Source organism: Cygnus olor, chromosome 12, assembly GCF_009769625.2.
Source record: "Cygnus olor isolate bCygOlo1 chromosome 12, bCygOlo1.pri.v2, whole genome shotgun sequence".
Taxonomy (NCBI): Eukaryota; Metazoa; Chordata; class Aves; order Anseriformes; family Anatidae; genus Cygnus; species Cygnus olor.
The window spans coordinates 21,062,987-21,084,041 of record NC_049180.1 but is presented as its reverse complement, the minus strand read 5'-3'; the positions used below and the strand labels follow the sequence as shown (position 1 = coordinate 21,084,041).

The 21,055-nt window shown below is 38.5% G+C and overlaps 1 protein-coding gene across 5 annotated transcripts in view; it reads left to right on the top strand.

Moving 5' to 3' along the window:
• The window catches only part of TSHZ3 (teashirt zinc finger homeobox 3), a 65,480-nt gene extending 50,092 nt beyond the window's left edge, over positions 1 to 15,388 (top strand). For all 5 annotated transcript variants that reach the window (XM_040571242.1, XM_040571239.1, XM_040571241.1 and 2 more), the window contains one exon: positions 11,127 to 15,388. In XM_040571242.1, coding sequence (XP_040427176.1) covers positions 11,222 to 14,326 — 3,105 coding nt within the window. In that variant the 5' untranslated portion in view covers positions 11,127 to 11,221 and the 3' untranslated portion in view covers positions 14,327 to 15,388. The remainder of the gene's footprint in view (positions 1 to 11,126) is intronic.
• Positions 15,389 to 21,055: the final 5,667 nt, after the last annotated feature.

Here is a 21,055-nt window from a genome sequence, read left to right as displayed (position 1 = left end):
TGAAATCACTTATTGAACGTTCACAGATAAGTCATCAAATTCAGGGTGGCTGTTGGATTATTTTTTATCTTTTTTTTTTATTATTATTATAATTTCACACTGTTGTTCAGTTTTGACCACTTACATCCAACTGACTAAAATTAAGCTCTTATAATCCATAAGCATTCATAATTACATACTGCATGCAATGTTTGTAGTCAGTATAATAAACCTTCATCTTTATTGAAGCATCTCTTGTTTCTACAGCAGTTCTTTAATCTATCTCAATAGATTTCTAGTGTACAGCTCATATAGATTTGGTCAGTGACAAGGGTTAGAGTAGTCTTGTAGAACATTTACTTGTAGCTGTGAAAAGCCCACATTCATCAGAGGATTAGGTCGATCAGATTGTACCAGGATCAATGGAAGGACTGTGTGATCCCTCTTAGGCTGTAACGTGTTCACCTTCTTGGAGAGAATTCACATACACACACATTTCTCTGTCTTAAAGCCATTTATCTCAGAATGTCAAATTGCAATAATTAACCATTATTGATCTTAAATTCAATTAACTTCATTAACACAGGTCATGATGAGGGTGCTTGTAAGGGAAAGGCTCTTGACAAGTGTCTTTTCTTATATGACATTGAATGTTCACAATTGTGGCTATAAACTATTCATATTGTGCCATAGGAACATCTTTTAAAAATGACAAGGGTTTGGTTGGTGGCTTTGAAGAGGCATTTTAATCCCCTCCCCCTCATCTTCTAGTTCTCAGGGTTTTCCAGCAAATTTTCTATTCAGGAATCAGTGAACCATTTGTTTCCAGCACATTATCTTAGTGTGGCATTATAGCAAAACCCACCTATTCAAATACCCTTCAGTTCAATAGCTAGTGCTAGATAGAGACTCATTTACAAAAGAGTATATTAGTATAGTTAGCAAATGGGTGAAATGAATATTCAGTGCTTTTTTTTTGCTTTCCATACAAAACAAGTTGGGGCCATCTTGTAGAGGTAATCCTTGGGATCTTTGCTTTCTCTGAGTCTTAGGATTCATATAGCAGTCAATAGTTGTTTTTCTTAAATGAAGGCTGAATAAAAACTCTGAAAGGACACAAAGCTTTGTTGGCCCACAGTGAACTCCTTTTTTTCATGGAGAAACTTCATTATAAGTACAAGTTCACAATAGCTGAAATTGTGATTGAAATCATTTGGATTTCTACTATACCATTCATACAGTTGTATGGAGTTCATTGTAAGTAGTCACTGCAACCAAAATAGCTATTGAAACTACTGTATAAAGGGATTCAATAGGAATTTCAAGTTTGCAAGAAAAATGAAGGCTGCAGCTCGAGATGTGTGTTAATGTTAGTATGGTTAAATGCAAATACAAAGCCAATGTTCTGGTCACTGTAAAACTTGTAAGATGTGGCAGATTTGGAGCAACCAAGGATGTGGGAAGATTATAGAAAGTAAGGTGTAAGTTTTTTTTAGTCCAAAAAAATTCTAAACTGCAATCAGAAGGCTCAGAGAAATGTGGATAAAGAGAAATGACAACATCAGTTTTGTTCAGAAACAGATTTCTGTGACAATTAAATGGTCATTTTGTCACTAAATTTGCTATTTCCACTCCAGTATACAAAGCGTTTACTGAAAAGAGGCAGGGCAGAAGCAGAATGGTTTGATTACTGCATTTGAAGAAACTAAAGTTCCCTTACAACATCTGTTTGCTCAGTGAAGGATTATAATAATTAAGAGCTATTAGAGCCATATTGAGAACTTTTATGCTCATGCCTGCTTATCCTGGAGTTGGCTGTGAATCTTGTATTCGTTTGGTGAATGCCCTGTGTGCTTTTCAGTGATTAAAAGATGCCACCCAAATGCTGATATCAAGCAGAGGTTGTGTCACTGCATATTTTAGTACAAATTCACACAGATAATTTGGCTTGTTCTTACAAGTATGTTGATAGTGACTTATATTTAAAATAATTAAAAAAAAATCCAATTATTTTTTATTCTTTGGATATTCCAGTAAATATTTTGTCTACTCGGGGAAATGGTAATTCTATGCCTAGAAAAATTCTGTGAAGAGTCCAAAACCCAGTGTCCCTCCTAAATCAAAATCAAGCATTTACTTCCTGCTGTAATATGTGCTTGCATGGAGTGGGAAATTCTAACACGTGTGTAGTACTTCACACCAAGCAACTGTCTTAGAAACCAACACAAAACCAGTTTTGTCTCAGAGTGGATCACATTTACTTGTGATGAATAATTTATACAGAAAATGTAGATTTTTTTTTCCCTGTTACTAATGCACATAGTAATTGTATTTGGTAAGTTTATGTGAATGTTTTCAGACTGTGGGGCTGCTCGTGAGCTATTTACTTCAACAGTTTGTGTCTGGCTCTTGAATCCATCCCCTGGTGTTTTCTCCCCTCCATGGCTTGTTAGCTGGCTCTCAACCCTCCGAGGGGTAGTGGGGAGCTGTGTGCCCTTGTGCGTGATGTGCGTTTGTAACTTTGGTGTTCTTGCAGGAAGGGCACCCCTTCCCCAGTAACCTGGAGGTGGGGAGGGGAGGAAGAGGAAGGTACTCCGTGAATATTGGTGACCATGAAGCTACTCAAAGCAAACAGCAATTGAGAATTCCCACGGGGTGTTCGCAGTCCTTGTTTCTTACTTACCTACTTTATCTAGTCTCGATAGTGCTTGTGAAAGACTGTTTTTGCAGTGACAGAGAAGGCCAAGACCTTTTTTTCTCCTTTTTATATTTCAGCAGGATCAGACAGAAATTTCAGGCTTATGCTCATAGGGGCTGTCAAAATATCTACTTCCTCCAAGTGCAAAATACAATAGCAAGTGAGGGCATTTTGTCCACGCAGGAGCCCATCGTGTTTCCCAGCCTTTCTGCTTGCATGCTGTGATCCTGCGTTGCTGCTGGTTGTCAACCATGGGCACGCAGAGTGGAACATAAACTGCCCCCCAGCTTCCACACAGCAATATTTTTGGAAGTCAGCTGTATCGTGTATGTGTGACTGCAAATTTAGGACAACCGAAAAAAAGGTCTGTTGTTCCTGACTAGCCATACCCTTTGAGCTATTATTCCTGTTTCTCATAAGCATGGCGTTCTCTTCCAGCTGTACAATATTTACATCTGATAGCAAATTTTACATGAGTAATTCTCTTTAAAAATCCATATGATTTAGTGCATTATACATGGGAGTAATTTGGACCGTGAATCTCTCAAAGGTTTTGTCAATCTTCAGATCCCTTCTTGTTAGAAACTTCCTGCAGATCAGCTATCTTAAGTGAGATAGATCTCAGACCGATCCTCACGTAACCCTAGGTGCACTGCAGCATGATATGATCTTGCGCTGTTCTCCATGTTAGGAAGACGTGGTGTTACGTTTCATGGGTGGATAATATGAGCAGATTTTAGAAAAACCCTGCTCAGCAGGTTGAATTCAGGGAGTTCAGGCCCCAAGCAGAAATTAAGGCAGAGCACGGCTTTGGAGGAGGGAGGCATGATCCATCGTGTTACATCTCCAACACTGCCCTGGTAGAGCAGACATTCACGGCTTACCTGGAGTCTTGCTCTGTGCTGGGAGCAGAAAGCTTTTTGGATACGAGTTGTGACAGTTCCTTTCCTAATTTCAAAAACCTTTCCTATTTTCCCCATTGTGAAAGGGAGTTTGCTGGCAGTGTGCAGATTCAGCATTTATTGGATTCTAGCAGCTTGGCTCAGTGGAGATTTTTTAACCACAGACTCTAGATTTTGCACAGTACATGCACATGTGGGCATTTCACTGGGTATTTTATCCTTAGTAATTGTTTAAGCTGAAAACTAGCAATTATTTTCAATTACTCACATAGGTTGCACTCACATGAACATACTGTGAAGAAGCATAGGAACAAAACCACAGATTTAAGCTTTCTTCTCATGCTTTGTGTAAATAACTGCATTATATATATTAACCTACAGGAGTTGCAGGCTTCTTTACTTGTCTTCTTGTCTGGCACTGGGCAAGTCATTTTTAACTTCTTTGGATTTCCAGGTCCACAGCTATAAACTGTGGGTAAGAATGCTTCTTCCACAGGGTTGCTGTGAAGAATAAAACAGTCATTGGAGCTTTTGAGCACCAAAATGGAATGATGGCCAATTGTGCTAAGTTGTTCCTAAGCCAGCATTTAATATAATGGCATTCTGTTTTTTCAGGTGTGTATTTAATGAAGGAGATAGCATATAAATGTGTGCTTTTAACAGGAATATCTCATTTGAAAAAAAGACTGAATGGTATTTGGTTCCAGAAAAAAGGAATGCCTGCTTTAGCAGAATTAGTAGCAATTTTTGAATGTTTACTGTTTTTATTTGTAGGTTCCCTCTATGATACCTTTTGTATGGCAGCGTGAAGTCTGAATTGAACAGAAGACCTGAATTCTGTACCCTCCTTTAAAGTACACGAAAGGCAGGGGAGTATGGAATACAGTGACATGAGGAAGAGGTGCTTGCTTTTTACGTTAATGACATATGAACTCAGTCCTGGTTATCATCTCTTTCCTGTGTATTCTTGTCCATGTAATTCTCAACTCTTAGCACTTAACGTTTGATCTGAACTCTCAGAAGTTGCTCCAAATGTAGTACCAGGCCAGGATGCTGTATTAGAGCAGCTGGCCATCTTCCTTTGGCCTGTTTCTGAGCTCTCTGTATCAGACAGCTGCAGTATTTTCACAAAGGAACAAACACAAGTACACTTCAAACTTTCTGGTGCCTAATGATAGCTACCCATTAAATTGGCATGCTGTGTTGCATCATCCATGCAGATTCCCAGTAACTTCATACTACAATATTACTGGCATGCAAAGTCTGCAGATGTATCAACATACAAAAAATCCAGCTAAACAAGCATGAATCATGCACACCACATCAAATTAACATGTTAAAAATTAATATTCTTGACCTTGCCAGTGGGCAGAATAATCAGAATAATCTTGGAGTAGGATCGTGCCTCGGTGCAAGGTACCAGCTACTTCAGCCAACAGGTGAGAGCAGTGCTGACCTCTCCACTTGGAAATGACATTTCTCTCCCATAATAGACAGTCCTGCCCCTATGAAACAGAACTTTTGACCTTTCTAACAAAAAAAAGTCCCTCTCAAGGTGTTGGCTGATCAGCATTGCCATGCCTGTTCAGGGGCAGGGTTGTCATGTGCCAGTCTTGTAAACCGGGAGCCACTACGGCCTCCTGTTTCTGTTGCCTCACTGACATCTCTGCCACATGGTGAAGTCTCAAACATAGTTTCAGCTACATGCGAATTATCAGTCAGACTCTGTATAGAAATAACTCATGTTGTGGGTGAGATGTTTGCCTTTCTTCCTGTAAGCGGAAGGGCTGGGGAGTGGGAGTTTTCTAACAGACTGATAGAACTATTTTGTATGCCTACAGTTGCATTAGGTCTCTGATTGACTCCATCCACTGGCTGTTTTTCTCTTGCCTCTGTTCATTAATTTTGTGCATAATGTCCATTGGCACAGTCAAAGCGTCTCAGGAAAGCTGTTGGCTTTCTCTTGACTTGTGTTCAGGCCATGCCCCATCTTGACTCTGAATGACCCCACAGAAACTGTAGACTCCTTGAGGTTTTTTTCATAGGTTACTTAAATTGTAAATAATAATAATAATAATAATAAAGTAATTTCTTAGGTGACTGGAGCCTTCCTGCTCTCAGTGTCTGTCTTCTGTTCTGTTCTTGAAGTGTGAGATGTAAATGGATTCCCTTTTTTTTAAGGGTTTAAAAGTTTCAATATGCACTGAAAAATCAGGTGGTTTGGGAAATGATCCTTAGCATTACACGATGACTTCAAACCGTGCATAAATAAGTAATAAAGTTGGTTGCATTTTTTTAATAAAAGGCCATTTGGTTAAATCAAAATACTTCCAAGAAATTGAATGGTTTTGATGAACTTGTAGTCAAGCATTTTTTCACGTTGGAAGAATATTTGAATGTTTTGATACTTTTTCAAGCAAAGAGCTTATATTCTAGTTTAAATATATGCTGGTAAGCTAATTAAAATCAAAGTCTTGGCAAAAAAACATAATTAAGACATTGCAAAAGTATAGCAATGAAATATTTGGATAGATCCAAGCCGAAATATATGGTCTCAGATGCATTTTTTCAGGAAATATGAGAAGAATTGTGCAATTAATTGGTTTTGGGAGAACAGTAAAGTATGTCTTTAATGCTAGGGTTTTGTATTTTCAAACAAACTCAAGGTGCATGTCTGACCACGTTGTGGACATTGTGTGGATGCTGCCATGGAAGGGAGGAAAGCTACGCTGCGTTTTCATCTGAGTGCTACCGAGGAGCTCTCATAGACGAGGCTCGAGCCAGGGGCTGTGGTGCTGGTGGGCACCTCGGGAGGTGGCAGAGTTTGGCCCAGGAGGTCAGCGGAGCAGTGGTTGTTCCAGCTCTGCAGAAACATAATGGGCCGATGACGTTTCTCCAGCTTTGTATAGTGTCTGAGGTGTCTATAGTGCCTGTGGTGTCAGTGTAGAGAGAGGTACATGAGTGTATTAGTGTATATACAATATGCATGTATATAGATCATTTTGGGTAGTGATGTATCACCATTTATTTCCACTGGCAAAGAAATGATCCATAGCTTGGTTATGAAGGTAATTCCCCCTTGCATGGAAATGAATTCCATTATACCACAGCTTACAGTTATGTATTTATATCAAATGTGTTAATTTCATTTTTACCTTGCAGTTTAGTTAATAATTTTAATAAATATTAATGAGGGAACCGTTCTCAACCTCTCAATAGCTGTACCTGCAATAGGTTCCAGAATCCCTTGGATATCCTCATCTCTAGAAACTGAGGGCCTCCCCACAGAACCACTGCCATCTTTTGTCAAATATGTCACAGTGACAACATCGTCAACTTGCAGGCAGTTTCCTGTGGGTTATGGTGTCCTACAAGATGTAAACTACAAACTTTTTTGGGAATGGTGACTTTTTATTCTTCTTTTACACTGGAAAAAGAAAATCAAAAATACAGAAGTACATAATTTCTTTCATTTCCATTCTTATTAACTTCTGCTGTTAGAATTGCCTTTAGTCTTTTTTTTCCCCTCAGACTTTGCTGTCAAGGCATTGAAGAACAGTTGTACAGATGCCCTGCTGTTTCAAACATTTACTCTACACTTGAAACATATCAAACCAAGAGTCTCTCTTTTTTATTAATAAGAAGCAAACAGCTGAGTAAAGATGGACTGGAGACAGTGCTTCTTAAAGACAATCTCTGCATCAGCAGTGAATCTCAGTGAAAAGTTTTGTTTTTTTTTTTTTTTGTTTGTTTGTTTGTTTTGTTATTTTTAACCATCTCCTGATTTTATTTTCCATTTTCATAGCCTCTTTGCTCTTACTGTAGGTACTTAACCAAAGGAGAAGTTTCTCAGCACAGCCCTCCTTGTCCTTCTGTCTGTTGCACCTAGACAGAACGCCGGTCGTCTCCCTCTGAGCGAGTTGTGGTGAGGCAGGCTGGATCAGAGGTTCCCTTAGCTGCAGATGGGCTCCTTTCCTCCAGTGCCCTTAATCCCATACTCCCCTGTGGTGTGAGACTGAAGTTCGGCCTTAATCCCCTTCTGTCCCACATGCTGATAACAATTCAGTTGGGTTTTCTGAGGAGGAAGTGCATCCATTGCCTGCTGATGGACCCTCTGAGGACAAAGCCTTAGGGAGCTGTGAGCCCTTCAGCCACTGTAAACCTACCTGTAGTGGTGTGGAAACGTTTGAGAATGGCTGAGTCTGCCACTGCAGGTTGGCCAAGACTTGCTGGGTTGCCTTCTGATGCCGTACTTCAGCCCTGAAGGCACGTAGTAGGTGACCAGCCCTTGGAATAAGATGTTAGAAGCTACTGGCACAAACTGCTTAGGACCGTGTTTTAAGTCTTAGGCTGAGATGTTTCCCTGAACACCCTCATCTCTTGTATACACCTTTGGTTGAGTAAGTAGGGGGTAATGTGTGTTTCATCCCTCCTCTCCCTTGTGCAGGGAGCAGAAGGAGTTGTTCAAACTGTCGCTTGATTAAAGTTGCAGGTTGCTGGGTTAAATTCCACGCTGTTGTTTATTCCTCATTTCCCACATATCTGGATCAAAGACTGATGTCACAACTTGGCTTCACAACTTGAGCTTAGGAAGGAGAACAGCTATGGAAGAGGCAGCTCCTGGTTAACACGCAAATATGCTTGATAGTTGGTGAAAAGGGCAAAGAAAGCATGAAAGGTAAATAGATTTACATTTAAATGAGCCTCATGCCGGAGGTTTTCCCTAATGTAAAAGTCACTCTGGAAAGAAACAGTGAATGTGACAATACAAGTGTTTCATCCAAACAAAATTCACAAGATTTCAGTGGTAAGAGAAACAAAAGTGTAAAGAAAACCACGCTAATTAGGGACTTGGTTCTGTGCCCCCTGTCCGCATTGGTGAGCACTGGTCTGCAGGAGCACTTCCAGTGGCGTGCAGGGACCCAGCCCAGGGCTTTGGTACATGGTGTGTGGGAGTGGATGGCACACGCTCGTGCTAGTACCCAGTGGACAGAAAGAGTGAAGGACAGGTACATTTATAGGGTGCTTTGGTCTTTCATCTCAGGCTGCAGGTGTGCACGAGATCATTCTAATGCAGGCAGGGTGACAATAACCTTGGATTTTCTTTACCTCTTAAAAAAGGGAGTCTTCAGTTTCACATGAGGCAAAGGAATGAGAGTAGTAAAAGAAAAATTGTTTCGACAAGGTGGAAAAGAAAAAGGGTACATTTGCTTCCAAATCATAGGTTCATGCTGTCATTTCTTCCTTCCATCCTTCTTCATTCTTATCACTAGGATCTTTGGCATGGTTCAGATGGAGGTAGTTGGTTGTCACTTGTTTACAAGTTACTAGTAATTATTTAATTTTTTTTAGCTCTAGAGAGTAATTATTTAAATTTTTTTAGCTCTAGAGAGCTCTGGTCTGCTTTGCTGAAGATTTTGCTGAAGATTTTGGTAGAGTTTAGAAACATGATGGCACAAATAAGATGAAAAGCAATCTGTACCATCTATAAGAGAATGAAATTATTGAATGAAATCCATCTCATTAGATGATAAATTCATTATAGTGGCTTCATTGCATGTATTTGTGTGGTAGGCACTGATCCTGACTACAGATTGCCAGCATGACTGTAGCATACGTAAAATAAGGATTGTTTAATTCTTTCAAAATATTCCGAAAAAAGCATAAAATAGAGTAAAAGAGAGACGTTCTATTTCATGAGAGCACATATATGTTTTTAAAGATGTTATCAGCATCTTCAAAACATCTTATAATAATTTAAAGTTTTTAACTTAATTCTTTCAAACTACATTCTTCCAAATGTTAAAAATAGGAGCCTTGCTGCATGAATTTTGTGTTGAAATTACCTGAGCTTAAATCATCTAATCACAATTACCTCTTACTCTTGTGTTATGTTTGTGCCTTCAAAGGTTTAGCTGGTATTCTGTAGATCAGATTATAACTTTCCATGCTTGGAGGAAGATTTGCTACCATTCATCCATGTGAGAAATAGTAGTGAATATTTTGTATTTCCTAACAGAATGAAGAAATACTCCTTATGAAACTAAAAGCCTGATTACATTGTTGCTTTAACAGTTGTTTATGTCTTTTTTGGTTTTCTGACAACACGTAAACATATTTTCATTGAAATAAGTTTGCAAGGTTCAATACTGTATATGTGATATCTACTATAGTATTCTCCTACATTTTTCTTTCTCGGGATATTAATCATTATCTTCGTAGCACTATTGCCTGAATAAACAAGCTGTAGATTATTTAATGTGTTTACAATACAGATACCCATACATTCCAGATGTGTTGCAGAGAAAGGTCAAAAGTCAAGTGTCCTCAACCATACAGTCTACTGGAAACATAACATGTTTTTTTTCAAAGTTTATAATTATATTTGTGATAGATTGCAAGCACATTTTAAATTCCACTTAATACAGAACAGTCATGATCTATTTTGCTTTCTTAGCTGTAAATTAATGCACTATATAGAAATAGATTATTTTGATCAATTAATGATCCCTCTCCTAATGTTACTGTAGTTTCCTTTCCTGAAGGAATAATTTAGGTAGACTTAATATATGTAGAATACGTGCACAGAAGCTCTGTGGAAAAAAATAACGTGTTTACTGTCAGTTCTCAACTATCCTATTCAGGAAGAGTATCTTAAATTTACGTCACCAGTTGCATTACTTGAGGAGGAAAAAAAGACAGGATCCCTGTTGGGTGTCTATGTAGCTTATGCTGAGTAAATATTGACAAAGTAGTCTAAAGAGCAAACACTTTGACATTTGTAAGGTCCACTGGAAGGTCTTGTATATATTTATACAGCAAGAATGAGTACAGCATACCAATTTTCTTGAACTAGCTCCTGACATAATTCTTCATGGGCTTTCTTGTTGAGAAAGGTATGCTTAAATGGGAATGGGTCATTTGTTACACCCATAATGAATATCCTTGAATTGCTGTTAGTGAGTTGTTTCAGAAGGTTGTGTCACCTGCTTTTACTGTCTCCTCCTCTGAAATATGATAACTACTAATAATGATAACTTCTTGAAAATCTCATTTTTTAATTATTGCAACTGGGGATTTTTATTTTTTATTTTTTACTTTGTAGGAATTTTTGATGTTTGTTGTACTCTATATTTATTAAAGATTGAGTCTCAAAACTGTAATGAGCAAAAAATGCTTGCTTAATTTAAATTGTGAATCTGTCTGTTAAGGAATGCATTAGGGGTAGGAGAAGCATAAGACATATTAATTGACAGACAGGAACTGCTGTCTCTGAGGTTGATACAAGTAATTTATTACTTTAGAAATGAATGCCACCTCCAGAATGTGCTTCATTAATTTCAAATTTAGTTTTAATTTCAAGCTGTTGCCCCTTGAGAAGAATAAGGTGGCAAATTATGTTTGAAGAGCAGATTTTTTTCTTGCTCAGAAGAAACACTAAATTTTAACTGTTTAATTTTGCAAATAAGTGCAGTTCTTTGGCTGAAACACTTGAGTGAAAGTATGATCAGCAGAAACTAACTTATATTTTCTTCTCTTCATAATAGCCTATGTTTCAGACGAACTAAAAGCAGCAGCATTGGTGGAAGAAGATGTGGAACCTGATGAAAACACAGTTGATGGGGAGCCTTCAGCAAAATATATGTGTCCAGAAAAAGACTTCAGTAAGAACTGCCAAAGCTACCAAAATTCTCCAGCTGCTGAATTTTCTAGCCATGAAATGGACAGTGAGTCACACATCAGTGAGACAAGTGACCGCATGGCAGACTTTGAGAGCAGTTCTATTAAAAATGAAGAAGAGAACAAGGAGGTTTCAATACCACTCGAAGACTCTACTGTATCTGATAGTTTAGAACAAATGAAAGCTGTATATAATAACTTTCTCTCCAATTCCTACTGGTCCAATCTCAATTTGAATATTCACCAGCCGATTTCAGAAAAAAACAACGGTAGCAGCAGCAGTAGCAGCAGCAGCAGCAGTAGTTGTGGAAGTGGCAGCTTTGACTGGCACCAGACTGCTATGGCTAAAACACTGCAGCAAGTTTCTCAGAGCAGAATTCTTCCTGAACCGAGCCTTTTTAGTACAGTTCAATTGTACAGACAAAGCAGTAAGCTTTATGGCTCTATATTTACTGGAGCCAGTAAATTCCGCTGTAAAGACTGCAGTGCTGCCTATGATACTTTAGTAGAATTAACAGTGCACATGAATGAAACAGGACATTATCGAGATGACAACCATGAAACTGATAACAATAACCCTAAAAGATGGTCCAAACCTCGTAAACGCTCATTGCTTGAAATGGAAGGGAAAGAAGATGCCCAGAAAGTATTAAAGTGTATGTACTGTGGTCATTCGTTTGAATCTCTTCAGGATTTGAGTGTTCATATGATCAAAACAAAACACTACCAAAAAGTGCCTCTGAAGGAACCTGTTACACCTGTAGCAGCAAAAATTATCCCAGCTACTAGAAAGAAAGCATCACTAGAGCTTGAACTTCCAAGTTCGCCAGATTCCACAGGTGGGACACCAAAAGCAACAATCTTGGATACCAATGATGCACTTCAAAAGAATTCCAATCCCTACATTACACCAAATAATCGCTATGGTCACCAGAACGGTGCGAGCTATGCCTGGCACTTTGAGGCAAGGAAATCTCAAATTCTGAAGTGCATGGAATGTGGAAGTTCGCATGACACTCTGCAGGAACTCACTGCTCACATGATGGTGACGGGACATTTTATTAAAGTCACTAACTCTGCCATGAAAAAAGGGAAGCCAATTATAGAAGCCCCAGCAACACCTACAATAACGTCCTTAGTAGATGAGAAAGTCCAGTCTGTGCCACTAGCTGCCACCACTTTTACATCTCCTTCCAATACGCCGTCTAGTGTTTCCCCTAAGTTAAATGTTGAAATAAAAAAAGAAGTAGATAAAGAAAGAAACATTGCTGATGACAAAATGAAGGACAAAGAAAAGTCAAGTGAAGATGAGGAGAAATACGATATTTCTTCAAAGTACCATTACTTGACTGAAAATGACCTAGAAGAAAGCCCTAAAGGGGGACTAGATATATTGAAATCTTTAGAAAACACAGTTACATCAGCTATAAATAAAGCCCAGAATGGCACACCAAGCTGGGGTGGCTACCCCAGCATTCATGCTGCCTATCAGCTGCCAAATATGATGAAGCTATCATTGGGTTCATCTGGCAAGAGTACACCATTAAAACCTATGTTTGGAAACAATGAACTAGTATCACCATCTAAAAACCAGCCTTTGGTGTCTCCGCCAAGCAGCCAGACCTCACCTGTGCCAAAAACAAACTTTCATGCCATGGAAGAATTGGTAAAGAAAGTCACTGAGAAGGTGGCTAAAGTGGAGGAGAAAATGAAAGAGCCTGAAGGAAAGCTTTCTCCAATGAAGCGTGCAACACCTTCACCATGCAGTAGTGAAGTCAGTGAACCCCTTAAAATGGATGCCTCCAATGATGGTGGCTTTAAAAGCCAGCAGAACAGCCCAGTCCCTCAGAGAGATGGCTGCAAGGACAGTCCAACTGTAGAACCTGTGGAAAATGGGAAAGAACCCGTTAAGTCAATTGTAAGTTCTTTAAGTAGCAGCACAGCTATCATTACTGATCACCCTCCTGAACAGCCATTTGTAAATCCATTAAGTGCACTGCAGTCTGTCATGAATATTCACCTTGGGAAGGCAGCAAAGCCATCTTTGCCCGCTTTGGACCCAATGAGCATGCTTTTTAAAATGAGCAATAGTTTGGCAGAAAAGGCTGCAGTGGCCACCCCACCTCTACAGTCCAAAAAAACGGACCACTTAGACCGTTATTTTTATCATGTCAACAATGACCAACCCATAGATTTGACGAAAGGCAAGAGTGACAAAAGCTGCTCTTTGGGTTCAGCGCTTTTGTCATCCACATCGACATCTTCTGCATCTTCTTCATCTACAGTGACAACAGCAAAGACATCTGCAGTCGTGTCATTCATGTCAAACTCGCCGCTACGCGAGAATGCCTTGTCAGATATATCTGATATGCTGAAGAACCTGACAGAAAGTCACACATCAAAATCTTCCACACCTTCCAGCATATCTGAGAAATCTGACATTGATGGTACCACAATAGAGGAACCAGAAGAGAGTACACCAGCTCAGAAAAGGAAGGGACGTCAGTCTAACTGGAACCCTCAGCACTTGCTCATCTTACAGGCCCAGTTTGCAGCTAGTTTACGGCAGACTTCAGAGGGTAAATACATCATGTCAGACTTGAGCCCTCAAGAAAGAATGCACATTTCCAGGTTTACAGGACTTTCAATGACCACAATTAGCCACTGGCTAGCCAATGTGAAATACCAGCTCCGAAGGACGGGGGGAACTAAGTTCCTTAAAAATTTGGACACTGGACATCCAGTGTTCTTTTGTAATGACTGCGCGTCACAGATCAGAACTCCTTCAACTTATATCAGTCATCTTGAATCGCATCTGGGTTTCAGGTTAAGAGACTTGTCCAAACTGTCCAGTGAACAGATTAACAATCAGATAGCACAAGCAAAGTCACCATCTGAAAAGCTGGTGACATCCTCTCCAGAGGAAGATATCGGAACTTCTTACCAGTGCAAACTTTGTAACAGGACTTTTGCAAGCAAGCATGCTGTTAAACTTCATCTTAGTAAAACACATGGGAAGTCACCAGAGGATCATCTTCTGTATGTTTCAGAGTTAGAGAAGCAGTAGCATTTGGTTTTGATTAGAATAACTGTAATTTGCTTTGAGGAAAACTGTCAAAGACGCCTTAAAGCTACTGTTTAGTTCTTGGCACATGTTCTTATTTTAACTCCAGAGTCACTCTGGGCTGAACTGTTTTGTATAACTGTACAGTGTTTAAATAGAGGTGCATAATCAGCTGTTGTTACTGGTAAAATATGAAGGTTAAAATGCAGTGGTAAGTGTTTGGAACTTTGTGTAAATTGGATTTAGTTGCTGTGCATCCCTCTGATGCATCAAGCTGCATGCATTAACAGACAGTTTAATTAAGCATTTATAACTAATTCTGGTGCACTTTTTTCATGTGACCTAAGTGTGCTGGTATTTCTCACCCTATAATCTTTAGCCCTCTGAGTACTTTGAAGCACTTTTGCATTAATTTGGCAAAAATGTATGGATATGTTTGTTGTTGTTGTTGTTTTTAATCTTTTTTTTAAAAAAAAAACACCTTACCAGCTTAGTTCTGATTATTAATATGAACCTCCATTTATGCAGAGGTGTCTCACACCTTAAAATTTAAAAATATAATTTTCACATTGAAACATGGGTGTATATATTGTATAGATTTCAAAATCTCTTATGAAAAATGTGATTGTGGTTAATGCCATTTTCTTTTTCTTCAGCATTTTTAGCAACAGTGTTTTTCGTACCTGGTAAGCCCCAGGTATGAACTGTACTTATATATAGTGTATATTTCATTTTTTAGATCTAACAGTTTTTCTTTTAACATCCAAACATTGTAAATTATATGATGAGAGATACGGCAGATAGCATTTATAAAGTATTCAGAAACATTATTCTTAAAGCAAAGTATGTTTTGTTTTGTTTTGCTATGCAGTACATCTATATTAATAGAGGTTCATGTTTAAATTATACATATTTATTAGTGTTGCTATCATTTGTTTGTTTTTTTCTTTTTTTAAAAACCGTCTGAAGAAATAGAAGCCACGGACTGCATTCCTGGCACGCATTATAACTGTTTTGCACAACATGACTTTTAAAGGTATTTATTAGTAAAAAAATAAAATAAAAAGAGAAAATTCAAAACAAACTCAGTGCTCAAAGGGTTAAATCTATTTGAAAACTTGTACTGTATTTCCTAAACATTGATAAAGCCTTTAAAATGTTTGTACTGTAGTACTTTGCTTAAAAGTTATGAGGCATTCTGTGATATAACCTCTTTTACTTATTTATAAGCGCTCTTGGTTGTTATTTCCTATTGTAGAATGCCTTTTTATTTCAACTGGTAACTTTCTGTTTTGTTCTGCCTAATTATTCTCCCAAGATTCCATACTGCAGCTTTATCTTTAGGCATATGAAAGGTAACCCGTGGTTACCAGCACACTAAGTGATTCTGTTCGTCTCCATTTTTGGCAGTTAATTTGCAGAAGTAACTGACAGCTGACACCATATGAGAATCTATGTATAAAATATTGGCATGTAAACAGCACAGACACTGTAATGCACTCTGTGCCCTGTTTTGTTGTTGACAATGAAGCACCATTATATGACTCTTCATATAACCTTTTTTTCTACAGCAGCATTAAAATTGTCTTTTTGCTATAATTTTGTGTTGCGTTCACAATTATGTCTGAAATGTGCTACGACTAACGAGCACATTAAAATTAAATTGTATGCTATCTGTTTATGACTGAAGCTTGAGTAGGTTTCTTCATCTGCCAGGTGCTGGCAGTCAAAAGCTGCACATAAATCACTGGAGTTTTAGTGAACTTTAGCATTTAAAGAGCAGGGTGGCACTTATTCAAAGGCTGCATTAACAATTCCCCCCCCTCCTCACTCCCCCCGCAAACAGATAAATGAGCGTTATAACTCCTTTTTAAGCATCAGGTAAGGCTGGCTGTGAAGACAGGGTTTAGAAACAACGTGTGGCAAAGCAAATAGGTGTTTTGCTGCGCTGTGTATGCAGCACCAGTGGGATGCTGATACTCGCACGCCTTCCCCAAACCTATTGAGCAGTCCGCAAGTGGCACCGCTGGGCGATGCATGGGTTAGAGCAGCCCTTTCCGCCACCGAGCACTTCGGAGTGACAGGAGTAGGCACCTGCAACTGACGACTTAAACTTTGTGATTGTGAAGTGAATCCTCTGATGGCCCTCTCCTGCTGTACAACACGCAGAGCAGATAGCAAGGGAGGGAAGGAAGGTGAATAAACACATGCCAAACAAATGCAAACAAGCAAGAGCATTTGTATGATAATGACAGACTTCTTCTGGTGTTGACAGGTCACCCCATCAAAACCACTGAAAACAATGTACATCTCCGAAGTACCTATATTACTAGGCATGTAAATAATGTCTTTTGCCAGTCAGGTGAACTTGGAGTCTAGAAATGGTTACAGGGGAACCAAAACCCCACCATTACAGCACTTAAGAATCATGTTTCAAGTAATAACTACCATCCGAATGTCAAATGTACAGTTTGCTTTCTTTTTTTTTTTTAAATACTGTCTTCTAATAAGCGACTAATTCAATCTGCTTTGTGCTTTTTCTTCCCTTCTTCCTCTCACTCTAATTGTGAAAGCCAGTGCCACATCTTCACAAGTGTAACTGTGTTCTGTGCGTTCTGCAGCAAATACTGCTAAACAGACCGAATGAATGGGATTAATGATTAGCTCTGTTTTTTTTTCCATCTCTTTTGGCTCACAGTTGTATCTGATTTTAAGGTCATTTGTGTCAATGTTTATGGCCTCAGCTCAAATTCCAGCAATAAAATTGCAGGGTGCAGTTTTGCCGGTCGCCTGCCTTGTCCCAGGAGTGCCCCTCAGGTACTGAGGAGAGGCAACCTAGCCAGCCAAAGTCTTCTATGAAGCCTCCCTCGTGGCCCTCTGCATTTTTTGCAAATCGATGATCTAAATCTAAATGTGGCCAGACTTCTTACATCTACAGCAGAGAATTCCTCCTCTGAAAATTAGAGCAGCTTAAATATAGTGTTTGGTTGCAAAACAGAAATTCACGCATAAGGAAACTGACAGATTAGTGCATATGTTGTCAATCAATTTATTTTTAAGATGCATCATTGACTTGTAATGCTAAAAGCTCCACATGCAATACTGTTATCTAGGACTTGGGAGGGAGTAAAAGCAGGAGACTACAGTCTTGCGTGATGTTCCTTATTCTTAAAAAATAGACAAGGAATTGATGACTGCAAACACCAAATACTGCTGATGCAGCATCATCCAGTCTGATAAAAGTCACTTCCAGGGCCTGACTCTCTGGGTCAGAATGTGCATTGAGGAGATGCAGCAGGTGAAAATTCAGGGAGCAGTCATGTCCATTAACGTGCAACAGAAATGACTTTTAAAATGTATTTTTAAAACATGCTTGGAACTTTGCAAATGAATGGCTAGTCAGGAGCTGCATATCCCAAATATATTAAAATAAAGTTCAGCTTGCATTTCCGAACCTCCAGGACTGGCATACCAATGTGATTTCACATTATAAAGAATTTAGAGAATCAATGAACTAGAATAATATCGTTTTTATCCATACACTGATATGTATATTGGCATGGTAACTATTAGTGCTAACCAAATCACCAACCTAGCTATGTTATTTTTTTTCCTATTAAACATAAATTTATAAATGCAGGATTGTAAAATTTGCATTTGAATTCCAACTTTTGCTTTGCATTTGATATTTTATTTAGAAAGATGCAGACTGAGTGCGAGAGAAAACAAAATACCTCAAGAAAGAGATTAAAAATGAAATTGTGATGGGTGGGAAGAGCTTTAAATCACAGGTGTGTAAAGGTGACCCTGGTCTAACCCCACCCAAGTAGTGGCTTGTTGCAGCATACTGTATATCTTCCAGCCATCACATTTACGCAGTATCTTAAAATAACATTTGTGATAAATGTGCAATTTAACTAATTTATGGTGCTATGATGTGCTCAGGGCTACATGCAAGATGAAAATCTTAAATGGAGCTTGAACAGCTCACTTCACAACAAGAAATCAATATGCCAGATCTTAGAGAGCTGTTCACTGAAGTCAACATTTAGCAAAAAAAAAAAAAAAAAAGCTAAAAAAAAAAAAACCAACAAAAAAACTGAATGTATCTTAAAGTTTTAGCAAGAAATCTGTAATTAACTGAAATATGACTTGTAAGTTAGTGTAAGGGAGTTTCTGAAACCTACATCTTTCTAGAAACTTGATTATATTTTATTTTTGTATTGAAACTATATTGTTTTAATTATGCGGTTGCTTTCATGGTAAACACTGTTTGTGATTTTTTTTTTTTTTATCTAACCCAAGGCAGATTAGTGTTATCAGTATGGGAGTTATCTGTTGCATTTTAATGTGGCTATGTATCGTGGTATATAAAGCTAGACACAGATATGACTCTGCATTTTATGACAGCAAAAATTTTGTCTATACTTTGAGATTTAAAAAAAGTACTGGCATGTGTAGAAGAGAAGAACCTTTAATTTTGCAAGTTCTCTTTTCAGCTGCAACAGAAAAAGAAGTAACTGTGGTGGAAGTGATGACAGAGACAACTGGTAATAAAGCTAAATTTAATAAATTTTATATTTTAAAATATGCCTCCAGAGAGCCTTATATATTTCTTAGAAAAATATCAAATTATTGCAATTATTTTTGCCTACTTTGTTCAGGTAACTTTTTATTATAACAATATGTTGGAGCTTTGCTAGCTACTCAGTTACCCACACTGCTCAACAGAGCTGAATACAGGAAATGGTCATAAAATGAGAATTTATCATGCGAAGTAGACAAAAGAGTTCCAAAGTTACAGAACTTGTAAAGAGTTGCTGAATTGTGTGAACTAACCATGTATACTTGACTGGGTGGTTATAGTGGAAACACTGTGTAACTCCCTTGGGTATTACTAATAAATCCATATGCTCTCCAGCTAAAAGGGCCCAGTAAATTCTCTTCTGGGACTTGGTGCCAGGATGTGCCTTCCAGCCCTTGGTTGACCTGCTGTAGGTAAACGAGAGACCAAGAAATAATTACCGACTGCTATCTCTGAATATGAAAGCAGTTCTGTTGCTCAGGGTGTGGTAGCAGTGAATTTAGTTGAGTTTTCAGTAATTATCCTGTAATAATGTAAAGCTCGTATATGTTCATGTCTATAATACTGCAGCCCTCATTGAAGAATATTTGCATAAGGAGTCTTTTTTTTTTTCTTTTTCTTTTTTTTTCTTTTTACCAGTGAAGGAAGAAAGAATCAGGGTCATTTATGAAAGGGAGCAGAATTATGTATTAACGCATCATTATATATGTCAGAAAGCTTTGGAATAATCAGTGAGGTTACAATCTGTTTTCAGAACTTGGTTTGGGGCAATAATTTTAACTGAATGTTCAGCATGAAAAAGATGACTAAGTTTTACTAATACTTAGCTTTATGATACTTAGTTTAGGGCCTGTATTCATTATCTAGTACATAGACAAATGTGGTGGTGTTAAATAAACTCATTTTTTTACATGCAGATCTACAGGTCTTTATACTTAGTATCCTGCTTACATGTTAAGGTAGCTGTTTGCTTTTCAGCAGTATGTTATGATATTTAGGTGGGACACATTAACTTACTCAGCAGCTGTTGCTTGATTCACTTCACCATATTTATAGCTTGAAACACGCTTCTGGTTAAATCATCTTTTAAGAGAATTAAAATCTGATGCATATTTGGGGGTGCATGGATATGTCCAGACCATTCACCAACCTCACGTATATAACCTTTACTGAAAAGAAATTACACAGCTGCAAATCATTCTATATACCAAGGTGTAGGAGTGTTTAAAAAGTAAAATTAAAAATTACCACTCAGGTCAGACGTTTCTCTGTATCATGGTTTTAAAGTTGTTAGCCTTCACAACGAAATGAAAAGGTAGTCCCAGAGCAAGCAAAGAGAAGTAAGAAAGGGCAATGGCAGTCATACCCCCATCTCCCAGCCCTGGGGGAACAGTGGGGCTGGTCAGACCTAGTGGGGGCTCCTGCCGCAGCCAGGCTGCCGTGGTGTGGGTGCCCCTCGCTTCTCGTGCTGGGCTTTCCCTGTGTTGCACAAGGGCACGGATATGTGCTTCTCCCCCGGTGCACTAGCAAAGTGGGCTTGGTAACAAAGAGTGAGCTAATTTCCTGATTTCTTACCTCTTGATGCCTGAATTAAGGACTTTGGTTGCAAGGGAAATGAATTTCAAATGATTTGGCACTGTAGAAAAGCCTGCATTAGACCTGTCAGCTCTGTTCCACTCCCTGTGGAGAAGACAGTGTCCATCTTTTTTTTTTTTTCTTTTTAATATCAAAAATATAAATGGAGGGAAGGTAATTTTTAAACTTTAGTATAAGTTAACAATGAAAAATACTTTTTATTAAGCTTCAACTTATCACATTCATTCTTGCATGGTAGGAAACGGGGGACATGTTTATAGCCATCTTAATTGTGAGTTAGTGACCTTTTTAGCCAAGTGAAATGAAATTACTTGAAAATGGAATTCTTTCTAATTGGCGCATTTGTAGGTGGTGGGGAAAGGAACAGGATTTGTTAACGCGTGCATGCATATAAAGCCTGCAAGGAACTGTGAGGAAAGCCTGAAGTCTGTGCTCAGCTGTAAACCTGTGCAGAGGGAGAATGAGGTAGGTGTGTCAGGAAGCGCAGTTGTATTCTCGGCTCCTTTTTTTCTAAACTGGAGGTACAGTCACTGCAGTTACGCCTCAATGAC